Below are 14,165 nucleotides of genomic sequence, written 5' to 3'. Positions count from 1 at the left end.
AGAGGCAACGCTGGTATGGAGGCTGGGAGGACACTCAGGGATGTTTTTGCTGAGATGTACCAGGGCTAAGCACTCAAATGTCACCGTTTGCAAACCTGACAGTAGGGGAAGGCAGCGACGTGGCTGTGTTCAAGTGCAGCCATGAGGAGAAGGCGGAAGGCACACAACAGGAGCTGCTGAAACGTGTTACCAGGAAGCACAGAGAAGGGTGTGCTAACAGGTGTCGGAAGGAGGATGAAGCCGTAGTTCAGTGTTAGACACTTGTGTGGAGGAAGGCCAAAAGCAGAGGAGCACTAAGGCGTGCGAGACGCAGCCGTAGCCAGACTTTGCTCTAGGAATCAGCAAGTCACAGCTTTGGATTACAACGGCAGAGCATTGGCAGAGCTGCAAACTGAAGCAAGGGGAAGGAAGGGGTGCAGGGCTCGCTGCAAGGAGAAACTCGTGCGGAGACTGACTCTTATGGGAGCATAAAAACACTCCTGCCCTTCAGCACGTCAAGGGACAGGATACACAGGTCTCAACGACAGTACGGAAGATTACGTACGTTACACTTTACACATGCAAGGTCACCACTGTAGTAGCGGTGGTACGGCTGTCCGGTGGCAATACCCACGCGTGTTACTGAAGGCTGCCCGAGGAACGGGTTTGGACGGGACCGTCCCAGACAGAACGAGGCACGTCATTTCTGGGAGATGTTTGCAGTCCTGCTCTAAGAGACACCAGATGAAGCGGTTTAATCTCCCAAGCAATCTATCCTAATGTCTGCATTATTATTTTACTATTAGAGTAAACAGTGGAGTAAATTTAGGCGGAGCCCGCCTGCTGTTACAGCCCCAGCGCCCGCGGGGCGGCTCCGCGCCCCCTCGACGCCCGTTTCCAGGCCGCGGCGCCGGCGAGGTGGCCGCGGCCGGGCAAGGTGTGGGCAAGGCCTTCACCGGCGCAGCGGGCGCATGCGCGGCGCGGGCGGTGTTGGGGGGGGGGGCGAGGCGGGCGCAGCGCGCGGCGGCGGGCGGGCGGCGGCCGTTGGCGGCGGGACGCGATGACATCACCGCGGCAGGACGCGCGCGGGCGGGACGGCGCAGCGCGGCGGAGAGCGTGAGTGCTGCCGCCGCTCCGCGCGCCGCGCGCGCGGGGGGAAGGGAGGGGCGCGGCGGCGGCGGCGGCAGGGCGGGCGCGGCGGGGCAAGATGGCGGCGGGCCAGCCCTGCGCCCTCCCCCCGGCGCTGAGCCGCGCGGCCTCCCTGCGCCCCGGCGGGCTGCGGCGCTGTCGCTGCGCGTTCCCCCGGGGGAGGCGGGGCGGGCCGGGGTGGCGGCGGGGGGCCGGTTGCCACAGGCAACGGGAAGCGCTTGCTGCCGGGCCGGGTGAGGGGCCTCGCCGTAGCCCGGGGGCTCCCTGTGTGGAATAGGCCCCGCTGCCCACGCCGGCCGTCGCTTCGGCCTTTCCCCTGGCGTGAGAGTTGCAGGCGTGCGCGGGAGGAACCTGGTTGGGGTCTCTTAAGCACCGCTGCCAGCGGTGCGAGTGGTTGTGCTTCTGAGGCTCGTAGCACTCTTCGGGCCTTTGCAGTCAGAAAGCAAGCTATGGGCGCAGTAGCAGACAGCGCAATACGGTCTTGCCACGGACTCGCTGATAGGATTTGCCTTCCTGACATGTTTCTCTAAATTATAGATTATTTTGTCTAGCTATTTTCCAAATAGCTTACAGTACTGTGAAAATATTTTGGCCCTCATCTATTTTTTCCTCTCAATTTGATGGGCTTTTATTATACTGTGATTACAATCAAGTAAAAGTTTTGTGGGCAAAACCACAGGTTTCTAATTTAGCTAAGTGTTTGAAGGCTCCTCTGCATGCCTAAGACTATCTTATGTCTTAGGTAGTGCTGAAGTACAATTACACTTCTTTTTCAAAAATTCAACTTCAGGCAGCTGCAAAATATTTCAGTGTTTTCCTAAACTCAGGAGGTAGCATTAATACAAACAAATAAAAAGGAAACAAATCTAACAACCGTATGATTGTTTACATATGTTTTGATTATTTACTGTTAGGAAAATAGGCAATGTATAGGAGTGGAAGATGTAATATGAGAGAAAGGGGACAGCATTAATGATAAAGACTAGCATAATCCCTCTGTAGATTTAACGCAAAGTCAATCTTGTTCTGCTGTGTGATTTCTGAGAGTTTAGACCTGTCTCTAACTTACGTTTCATATCTAATTCTTCAGAAGATGTAAGAACTGTTACAGGAGTTCTTTGCGCTCTAACCAATAGCCAGTAGGAACTTATTACAACTGTGAAGCCAGGAGTTTAATTTTATGTTAGTATTGTTATAACAGTTCTGAAAATACTCGGTAAACCTGTAAATGGTTAACCCCAGATTTGCACTTCTGTATTTGTGGCAATGGTTCTGTAGTTCAATACTGGATACAAATATTTACTTTTCCAGAGTTGATTTGAACAGGGAATGCCACTTTTTCTTTTCTTCTTCTTCTTCTTTTATTTTTTTAAGAAAACAGAAGATTTTTGTCTATTTTTGCTTTATTACCAATTATCTGATACAGATTTTTCAGTATGTCCCTATTAATTTTTCTTTCCGTATTAATGACCAACTTGTCATTAATGTTGCTTAGAAGTTAAAGTAATGTTGCTTAGAAGTTAAAATAAATTTTAGAAGTGATTTAAGTAAAATTGACTAGTTGCATTTATTTTGATGCAGGTATGAGAACTCAATGGGGTCAGTCAAAAATGTAATAAGTGAGTCTGTTGATGTGGAGGAAGACTATAACATGATGGTAAGTCATTCAGCTATTGTGACATTATATTAGGATTTTTCTGCTGCAATAAAACCTACTATTTTGCTCTCTGTTACTGTAAAATGTGTAGTGCTTGGTTAGGTGAGGTTTGACTTCTGAATTACTTTCAGATGCTATCTGGAGAAGGGAAGACTTTCCTTTGGTTGAGGAGGATAGGATTAGAGACCTTCTGGGCAGGCTAGACATCCACAAATCCATGGGCCCGGGTGAGATGCACCCACGGGTACTGAGGGAGCTGGCAGATGTTGTTGCCAGGCCGCTCTCCATCATCTTTGAAAAGTCACGGAGAACTGGAGAGGTGCCTGAGGACCGGAAGAAAGCCAATGTCACTCCAGTCTTCAAAAAGGGCCAGAAGGAGGACCCAGGCAACTATAGGCCAGTAAGCCTCACCTCCCTCCCTGGAAAGGTGATGGGACAGCTCATTCTGGATGTCATCTCCAAGCATACGGAGGAGAAGGTGATGAGGAGTAGCCAGCACGGATTCACCAAGGGGAAATCCTGCTTGACCAATCTGATAGCCCTCTATGATGGAATGACTGGCTGGATGGGTGAGGGGAGAGCAGTGGACGTTGTGTTCCTTGACTTCAGCAAGGCTCTTGACACTATCTCCCATAACATCCTCTTAGATAAGCTCAGGAAGTGTGGGTTGGACAAGTGGACAGTGAGGTGGATTGAGAACTGGCTGAAAGGCAGAGTTCAGAGGGTCGTCATCAGTGGCGGGGAGTCCAGTTGGAGGCCTGTGGCTAGTGGCATCCCCCAGGGCTCAGTACTGAGTCCCATCCTCTTCAGCTTTTTCATCAATGACCTGGATGAAGGGACAGAGTGCCTCCTCAGCAAGTTTGCTGATGTTACCAAGCTGGGAGGAGTGGCTGACACACCTGAGGGCTGTGCTGCCCTTCAGAGAGGCCTGGACAGGTTGAAGAGCTGGGCGGAGAGGAACCTCCTGAGGTTCAACAGGGGCAAGTGCAGAGTCCTGCACCTAGGGATAAATAACCGTAGGCACCAGTACAAGCTGAGGGCTGACCTTCTGGAGAGCAGTTCTGCGGAGAAGGACCTGGGAGTGCTGGTGGATGACAGGTTGACCGTGAGCCAACCTGTGCCCTTGTGCCAACATGTGCCCTTGTGGCCAAGAAGGCCAACGGTCTCCTGGGTTGCATTTGGAAGAGTGTTGCCAGCAGGTCGAGGGAGGTGATCCTGCCCCTCTCCTCAGCCCTGGTGAGGCCTCATCTCGAGTACTGTGTCCAGTTCTGGGCTCCCCAGTACAAGAGAGACATGGAGCTACTGGAGAGAGTCCAGCGCAGGGCTACGAAGATGATCAGAGGGCTGGAGCACCTGCCCTATGAGGAACGGCTGCGAGGGCTGGGCCTCTTCAGCCTGGGGAAGAGAAGCCTGAGGGGGGATCTGATCAATGTGTACAAGTACCTGAAGGGAGGGTGTCAGGGGGATGAGGACAAACTCTTTTCAGTTGTCCCATGTGACAGGACAAGAGGCAATGGGCAGAAACTGAAGCACAGGAAGTTCCATCTGAATGTGAAGGGGAATTTCTTCCCCGTGAGAGTGACGGAGCACTGGACCAGGTTGCCCAGAGAGGTGGTGGAGTCTCCTTCTCTGGAGGTCTTCAAGGCCTGTCTGGACACAACCCTGTCTAACATGCTCTAGGTGACCCTGCTGAGCAGGGAGGTTGGACTAGATGATCTCCAGAGGTCCCTTCCAACCTTACTGATTCTATGATTTTGAATTTTTTATGATGATAAAGAACTGTTAAAGGTGATTCAATTACTTTAATCATTTTAATAATTACTGCTGTAAAAACATGCATATTCATGAAGCATAATACTTTTTTCTTACAGGAACTAGTCATGTCTTTATGTATATATTATACAGTATGCAGTCTTGAAGCAGATGGTCTGTGAACCTTTAGTTTTTAAAAAATGATGTTGAATTCTTTAATTGTTAGAATTTTTTGTGTTCAAGAGCCAGTTATTGGTTATACGAATTGTGGAAGAGTACAATACAGCATACCTAATTCCTGAAGGGGTAGAAGTAGGTTCACACCTCTCTAGTGCTTTCCTGGGCCTACTGTTGGGAACAGGATCAATAAAGCTTTAATACAGTTACTGCCTTTCTTGGTGGAGAGAATCACTTCCGGGGAAGTTTTTGAAGGGAATTAATAAAAAGTAAGGAACTGATGATGAATTTCTGGATTGGAGATTTGTTGATTAGAGTTCAGAGAGACTATTGGGATCGTGTCCTCTAATGGAAACTCGCTGGGCCCTAGGAAGTCTCTCCCAGGACTTCATCCGTTGTATTGCTAGAAACTCTGATATTCATTCATAAAACTAGGAAATACTGACCCTGCTCTCTGCCTGGCTGAAGAGGAAAAGCTGTGAGGGTGTCATCTTCATGCTTTGGGGAGGATGGTGAGCAACACGGCATGAGGAATGGCAGAGGGAAGAGCACGGTGTGGCAAGGTGGAACAGCACAAAGCTGAACAGGGGCCTGGGGTGCTGCAGTAGAATTGGTGCTCATAATTTATGTATTGCTTGGTATTTCGTACATTTAGAGTTGAAGAGCTTCTGTGACAGTGACATGTTTCCTGTCACTATCAGGTAGGCTTGAAATAAGTTGAAAATTTTGACATTTTTGGTCATTCTGTAAAGTGTGGGAGCAAAGCCAATCACCTTGAAGTCTTGTAAAGATCATCATCTTAACATAAACTGGTGTTACATTGAGAACACCACTTAGAAGTCTTTTCAGAGGATCAAAAGAAAAATTAAATAACAGCCTAGTAAAGAACATTGTTAATTCCATGTACTGAATGAAGAAAACGTCTTTTAAAAAATAGTTTGTGTTACGCTTAACAAGTCATGGAAACAGAAGACTAGATCACAGATGCACCAAAGATGCTACATTTGGAATGGCCTGATATTTATCTGTTTTCATTTTTTTAAATCAAATATTCTTTGAGAGGTTTTTAAAAGTATAATTATATGGGAATAAAGTTCTGAAGAGTCTCTAAACGTACCAGAATGTCTGAATTTCTGTAAGGACGTGGCTTTTTAATCACTACTTAGATAATTATTTGTTTTGTAGTATAGAAGTCTATGTAGAAGTCTGAAGAATTCTGTTGTATAAATTAAACATGGGTTGTAAGTGCCAGCATTTTCAGTACTGAGTGGAACTTGCAAAATTGTAAGGTATTGTTAAGTAGGTCTTTGTTTCAGTAAAAACTAATTACTTAAACAGACATTTGCCTTGGCATCGATCATGCTTGAATGATCTCTGAAAAACTGGTGCTGAACAATTTAGCACTCTGTACACAATTTAATTAGCTCATGAATGTATTCCTTTATTTCTATTAGAAAATACTTTCAGTAACATTGAATGATTGCACTTAGAAACTTTGTGGTCCACGTTTAATTAAAAAATAGTGGAAGAGCAGACCGCTTACAACAACTGCTCTGGGGATGGGTTTGAGCAATTTTTAAACAATTTACCTATACAAATACCTATGTGGGGAAGTTATTTTTCTTTTAATATCATCCGGTTCTTTATGAATCGTTTGTTAGCATTCAGCTCGTCATTTGTCATTTTAGGGTGTGTATTGCTATTTTGTGCTTTTCATATTGTGAAAAAGGGAGGCTTTTCCCTGATGGAGTTGAGAATTTCTATCAAGAAATTTTTAAAACAAAAGATATGCTTGTCAAGCAGGAGTAAGAATTCAAGTTTTACATAGTAATATAAGTGTTACAGAAACGTTCCAAGACAAATTTTCTTCAGTGTATGCATATGCATATATCATTGTTATGTTGTCTTGAGAGAATGTTAAAAAGTGGCATTTTTAATAGAAAATCAGGATTAATCCTTGCAAATGTTGGTGTCCAGATGATGAGGGTTTTTTTTTAAGAGTATTCTATTTGCCAGGCAAGTATAAATAGGAACACTGCTGTTTATAATTCTAAGTTTTTTTTTTTTTTTTTTTTTTTGTACTTGAAATTCTTAAGAAAATACTATTTTTTTTAAAAGTTGTACAGAAATTTTCACTTATCAGTGATCTGGAGGAAGAAATACTCCAGAGCAGTAATCTCAAGTGAGGGTGGTTTGTGGTTAATGTAGTGGTGACCACATAATTGGTCACTGCAATTGCTATGAAATTTGAAACTTTAGTAGGATGAAAATAAGGACGTCGGAATATGAGAAGTTAGGAATACAGGTATACTTTTTTGGTACATGAGACTTGGTCTTCGTAGTATTAATAACATTAATAACAATTTGGCAGTAGCTCTTCTTACCTAAGGAATGATTATATCTCTGGCAGTTTGAAGAAGAAGATATCTACTTTGGATACTTAAGTAGCAAACTGAAGGAGTTTAGGTTGAAAAAGCTCTTAGAAACCTATATATCAGAATCGTTTCACTATATGAAAAAGGGTATTCTAGCTCCTGTCAAATAAAAAGGCAATCTTCATACCTATTATGGCCTTTGCACAATGGTTTCACACTTCTCTGCTTTTCTTTCGTGGCTGCACACTTCATTAATGCTAACTATTCTTTTGAGAACTCCTTTAGGGGTTTCTTTCTTTCTTTCTTTCTTTCTTTCTTTCTTTCTTTCTTTTTTTTTTGTTTGTTTGATTGACATCCAACTTATGGAGTCTCAAATTTTGGGTCAGGCTCTTGTTTCAGGATACAAAGTACTCGGAAATGTGATGTTAAGATACTTTTGCTTACCTTCCACCATTCACTTCTTTCCACATTCCATGAGAGTTTAGATTGTAATCCGGATAAGGGAATTAATCCCGTTAAAACATTTCCACCAGTCCTGTAGTAGCCCTGAAGACTTTTGAAATTTGGATTAGTTCTCTAATCATGTTCTTGGCATATACCTTCCTCCTCACCTCCAGCATTTTGAGCTAGCGTGTTTGTGATGGATTGTGGTGTGAGTAGTGGGAAGAAGAGGACAGAATTGTCTTAAAAGAGAAAAGTTGCCAAAAACTTGGTATTGTGAAATAATGACTTTAGATACCTGCATTAGAGGTTTGTTATGCAACTAAGGGGAGTATTGCAATAATAAATGTTTGCTTTCGATAATATTTTAAAGGAAAGAAATAATGTTCAGTTCAAATCTCATTTTGATTGGACTCCATTTCAAATTTGAAACTTTTGTTCAGAAATTTTCTCTAGGATATGTTTCTATAGTATTGTTTTAGATTCTGGTCAAGCATATGTACGCATATGCTTTGCATGTGCATACAGATTGCAAGTGCTAGCTAAAGTTTAACTTTAAAATAACCTAGACAAATGGGAGAAAATGGCTTATTAAAAAAAATTTCTACTTAGTATGGACTAATGCAAAGTTTTATGCTTACATGGTAGTAATGAGCTGTGGATAAAAGGACAAAGAGCAACTGCCTTGGCCACAGTTGTGCAGAAAGGAATCTTAGGATTATAGAGAGTCGTAAATGCAACAAGGGACGTTCTACTTACGTATTAGGAAAAGGAGTTGGCTTTAATTTGACTGGGGAAAAGGGAGTTGAACTAGAAGACCTAATTTTTTTAATTCTGTGATTGTGTAAGTCATGCTAGTTTATATGTAATGTATCATGGCATATACAGTATAAGTGATTATATAATAAGTCATGACAAAACAATATCATGTGGCAAAAGAGCATTTATCTTTTCGGGTTGTTTATACAGGAGTATCATGTGCAAGATGTGAATAATCCATCCATGGCATTTAGCTCTCAGAAAGCCTTCATTAAGGTGCAATATTTGCTTTTGGACACTGTATTTCAAGAAGAATATGAATCAGTTGGAGACAATCTAGAAGAGAAAACCCTTAAGTGCTCCAAGAAAACTTGAAATCTGAGATCTGGAAAATATGAGAGAAAAGCTTAAAGGAATAGGGATAGTAAGCATGGAAAATGGGAAGAATGATAGAGGATGGACAGAATATAGCAGCATAAAAGATGGGGGAAAATAAAATAAAATTCAAATGGTCTCTAAGTCTGCTTTGTATGGCAGGAATGAGTGGGCTTGTGTTGTAGGAAAGGCATAGTTAAACATTACATAGATTGTGCGGGGTGAACACATTCTATTCTTGGAGGTTTTAAAAGACCCAGTAAATATTTGTCAGGAAAGGTTTGATTTACTTACCCCATTTTTGGCAAGGGGGTGTAGTAAAAGAATCTTATTTCCAGCTAAGGTGAGTATTATTTTTTGTTTATTTTTATATTTTTTAAAGATTTTAGGATAAATTAGTGCAAAATGCAATCTGAACAGTCTTACTTTGTTTTATGCCATTTTAGAGACAATTTTAGAGACATTTTAGAGATTTGACTCCATCCTGGAGTCAGCTACCATAAGTATTTACATGGGGGTTTATACAGTAGCTTAAACTGATTTAAAATTGGTTATGTGACATTTGTGAAACTTCATTAGCTCTTAGATTTATGATGAAAAATGTACTGTTAAGTAAAAAGGCAGTAAAAAATTTGGTTCAACAGAATGGGCAATTATATAGAATAAGGATAGGCTAGAACCACTTTAAAATAGATCATATTGGTTAATGTGCTTTAGTTGGAGTTTTTTTTTTTTTTTTTTTTTTTTTTTTTTTTTTTTTTTTTTTGAAATGATAATATGTCTAGGTAGTTCTCTCTAGAGCACTAGATGGCACACTGAGGCTTTGAAATAAGCAATTGAGGACATCTGGATGAGATAAATTTAGATTAAATATTATTACATGAACATTCCAATACAAGCAGTTTTTCATTTTTGTTTTGTTTCTTACCACCCTGATAAAAATCACTGATTTGCTCTATTCATTTTTAATGTATTTACTTTCTGAAGATGTGCTGGTACTTGAACACAAAGTGGTTACAGATTTAGTGCAATAGTAAGAACAAAAAGGGGGAAAGAATGCATCTTGCTATAGAAAATCAGTCTGTTAATGCTTTAAAATAATGTTTAGATTCACTTAACTTCTTGGTTGTTAAGTTTCTCACTGTCCAAAGATACTTTGGTCAGCAGTTTGGCACCATCACAATACATAGCCTTAGCATTACTGTATAGAGCTTGGCTTTGTTTCAAATTATTTTGTGGTGAAGAAGCAAGATTTTATCTAATCGACGTCTGTCAGCTGATAAAATTATTTCTTAATATGTATGCTTTCAAAGATCTTGTAATGATATATTTTGCACATGCAAAGAAATACATTTGTTAGGTAAACGAAGTTAATTCTCAGCACCTGTTATTGTATCTTTAACACTTGCAGCTTTCTGGTAGTAATGGTTGCCAGGAATTACTTTCTATATTCTCAGTGAAAGAGCTGAGCTTTTTCTCATTTTGGATGGTTTTGATAAACCTGTGCATTTCTCCAGGCTTTCTTCAGTCAGCTAACACATGTATTTTGGTATCATGTAGCTTTTATCTTGATTAATTGATTTTAATTAACTGAAGGTAACTAAAACACTTGTAAAGTCTACTGTGGTGCAGCACTGACAGTCAGTTAAATTGAGGTAAAAGATGTCCGATGTGGACATACCTGTACAGAGGGCTGGGTAGCAATTCAGATTGTTTTGATGAATCTGTCTGCTAATCACACAGGAAAACAATTAATTGTCAAAATGAATAGGTACACCTGTTACTGCTAGCTGGCGAAAATACATTACCCAGGTATCCATGCTTTGAATAGTTTAGTCATTTATTGGATGGAATTAGTATACTGAAACCTTTCTTTCATATGTGTGTGCGCATATAAATAAATATGTGTATATAAATGTAAACTATGTATTTTCCCTCTTTGTATTTCTTGTTTTTAGGCTTCTTTCCAGCGCTCTAATAGTCATGACAAAGTGAGGAAAATAGTTGCAGAAGAGGGACGTACGGCAAGGAACCTAATTGCGTGGAGTGTCCCATTGGAAAACAAAGATGATGATGGTAGGTGTTCGGCTGTTTTTCCCCAACTTTTTCCCCTCCGATTTCTTTGTCCACTGGAGTTTCTAGCATGTAAGAATACTGCTGACATACGATTTCTGCATTAAAAAATTAAATGGTTATGTTTAGTGTTGTATTATTTTTCCATTTTTTTCAAAATGAGTGCACTGTCATTCAAAAATAACTTTGTAAAACATATACAGTGACAGATTAAACGTTGTTTTAATCTTTTTCTGTAAAGAACATCTAAGACTACCCTCTTTTGCTGATATTATCAAGATACTTGGTTAATAATGTTATCTTAAAATATTGGAATTGGAAAAGGGTGTTAACAAGCAGTCTCTCGTAAGTTGGAGTTTCAGATTTTTAGGGACGGCTTAGAGCAATCCAACAAATTGCTCTCTGTACTGTAACACAAAGAAATTTGAAAGTTTCTTTTAGAATCACTTGAGTCTGTGGTAGACAGCTGTGAAGAATTTTTTAAAGGGGATGTGTGGGGACAACTTTCCCTAATGGAGGTGAATCCTCAGAACAGTCTTGTGACTGCTGTAATATTCTCCTGTGGCCTGATGATTTATGCAGTCAGGAATTAGAGTTGTTATACTTCTCAAGTTGTTCCAGACATCAGATTGTTGCTCTTGAGGACCTCACCTTAAGTATTTCTGTAGCTCACATGCCTGTGTGGAGGTGCTGCTGCCTTTGAGACCTAGACAGGAGTGTTTAAAGTTCTTTTATACTACAACAAGTTGCCCAGAGAAGTTTGGATTTTCTGTCCTTGGAGAGTCTCAAAACCTGACTGAATACAGTCCTGGGCAACCTGCTCTAGTTGACTCTACTTTGACTGGGGAGTTGGACTAAGGCAATTTCCAGAAGTGCCTTCAAACATCAACTATTCTGTGATTCTGTCTGTGGAGAAGGTATTTTTATGTATTTATGCCTACATTACAAGGTAGTTAACCTTCTGTCTACTGAAGAAAAGCTTGGACTGTCTCTGGCATGCTAAGCTGTATTTGCAGTTTTTCTTTTTCTAATGTTAGTCCTGTGAACATGAAAGAATGAGTTCAAAGAAGAATTCCTGAAAAAAACAACATCAAGAAGAATTAGGATGAATCTAGTTAACCCAATAGAGTTTGATTTTTGCTGTGAAGGACTTGCATACATAAAAATCTAGAGTTTTTTTGGTATCAGTTTTGTCTGAAATAGACTGAAGAAGGTTGCAGAAGCGAGAGAAAAATGAAACAGGATTGGCCAAGATCCACCTCCTCCTTTTTTTTTTTTTTTTTAACCTGAAGAGTCTAAAGACACAGGCTATAACAAGGTGGATAAAAATCTATTTCAGTGTTTGTGCATGGATGCTCATATAGGTTTCACCAATAAAACTGCATTCAGTTCAGAATGCTTAGTTGCATCTCTGAACACAGACAAGCAGAATGATAGGTATCTTTTGTTTATCAAATAAAACCCCTCAACCTAGTCGCAAGTGTCCAAATTTTCAAGCTTTGGTTTTAGGTTATGACTCTTACTTCAGCACCCTCCTAGCTATCCTGGTGCTTTCAACTTCCTTTCTAAAGCATGTAACCACAGACTTTTTGTGTAGTGGAATTTTTAATAAGCACTAACCAGTCAGCAGAACAACAGGTACTACAGCATGCAGCTGCTCTGTTTGTTATCATGACTATGTGGATTTTTAGGTAGGCTAATTTTCTGTTGTTACAGCAGCTTCATTTAACTCTGTCTTCAGAAGATGCATTTATCTATTTGCTAGTCTTGTAATTGCCTGCATGTTCTAAAATTTGTTAGTGGATCATTGATATTAACGGACTAGTCATAGATATCACTTAAGCAGAGTAGAACTGGGGCCTAAAATACGGAGTTTGACTTGCACCTTTGAGGAATATGAGTAGGAATATGAACAAATATATGTAAAAGGAACATGGAATGTATTTCTAATAGTATTTTTGAGCTACTTGAAAGTTGGTTCAATTTCTCTTTAAGAGTTTGTTACTGTTATACTTTGCTATGATATTCTTCTGGAAACTTTCAGTTAAAAATGAGTGGACTATTGCAGATCTACAGTGGTAGATGAATGTTTGATCTAAGTGTAACATTTTCTTTCTTAATATGAAGAATGAGTGTGAATTTTTAGCCTTGTAAGTGGTGGCACTTGAATAGTTATTGTATTTACTTTGCCACTATGGCAGAGTTATAATTAAAACCCAAGCAGCTGTATTCATTTGCTTCTTTTAGTACTATTAGCATCACTGAATGTTTAAAGCTTTTTTTGCATTCTTTTCCCCCAAAGTTTTCTCATTAAATCATAGGCTTTGCCTTCTTGCACAGTATGAAGAATCTGATGATACTTGTCTGGTAGAAATTTTCTCTGTGAAAAAAAGAACTTGTGGCTAATGAGAGTCTGGCAGAGCCACATCCTTTATCACTTGACCCCCCTCTTTGCACAGAGGGTATATATGTTGGTGTCAGTGAGCTCTGATTCATTTTGTGCTGATCTTTCAATATGTATTTTGTCCCTGAGGAATGATAAAGCAATATTATAAATTAGGACAGTTCTAACTCGTTCAGGGGCCTGTGTAAATCAGGCCAAAGGTTCAGGTTGCCTCAGCCTATCCAGCAACTCTCTCTTGTCAGAAGGACAAAGCAGAATTTGTCCTTCTGGTCTTTCTTTTGCTCATAACGTTTATTCAGAAGTATTGCATTGGCAGAAACAGTATGTGATTTAATATTTTATATTATGCTCTATTATTCATTCTGAAAGTCTTTTCTTCTAGAGAAACGGTGAGGGGATGGACATTTGCTGTTGCTGGTGCTGTTACGTAGAGTTGATAAGTTAAAATATTAGAAGAAGCAAGAATCCATGTACTAAAGAAATTAATCCATTTCCTTTAAAAATCAAATGCTTCTGTTCTTACCATTTGACTTTCTCTCTGAGAGACTTGTGCAGATTATATAGAGGGCATGGATAAAAGAGCAATAATGAAAAAAATGCAACCAAAATTTTGTAATTCCTTGAGGGAGATATAATTTTTGTCAGTAACAAAGTATTTCCTTAAAAAGCAGAGGGATTTCTGGAACAGCATATAGCTCTTTTGTTATGCATTTTGGAACTGTGTGAACCCTGTTATGTCAGATCTGAAATTCCACTTACAAGAATAGATCAATGACATGAAAAATCAGTCTCAAACGATGGTGGCGATGATTTAGAAGAGGTACTGGCTGATTTAAAAAAAGTTTGTTGCAGTGGGAGTGTTCCTTCGCAGGATTCATTAATATGTATTTACTTAATTTGAGGTACTATACATAAATATGGCCTACACACAAATGTTACTACAAAATCTAAGCTACAATATCAGTTACAGTTAAAATATCCCAGAGGCTTGACTCTTCCCATTTAAGGGCTAATAGGCTTTGTA

General features: G+C 40.3%; 1 protein-coding gene across 4 annotated transcripts in view; it reads left to right on the top strand.

The window, feature by feature from the left end:
* Positions 1-1,038: 1,038 nt before the first annotated feature.
* Positions 1,039-14,165, top strand: part of SCAPER (S-phase cyclin A associated protein in the ER) — a 170,357-nt gene continuing 157,230 nt past the window's right edge. For all 4 annotated transcript variants that reach the window (XM_062584007.1, XM_062584005.1, XM_062584006.1 and 1 more), the window contains exons 1-3: positions 1,039-1,095; positions 2,710-2,785; positions 10,623-10,740. In XM_062584007.1, coding sequence (XP_062439991.1) covers positions 1,040-1,095; positions 2,710-2,785; positions 10,623-10,740 — 250 coding nt within the window. In that variant the 5' untranslated portion in view covers position 1,039. The remainder of the gene's footprint in view (positions 1,096-2,709; positions 2,786-10,622; positions 10,741-14,165) is intronic.

Source organism: Rhea pennata, chromosome 10 (assembly GCF_028389875.1).
Source record: "Rhea pennata isolate bPtePen1 chromosome 10, bPtePen1.pri, whole genome shotgun sequence".
NCBI lineage: Eukaryota > Metazoa > Chordata > Aves > Rheiformes > Rheidae > Rhea > Rhea pennata.
This window is presented reverse-complemented; position numbering and strand designations above follow the sequence as displayed.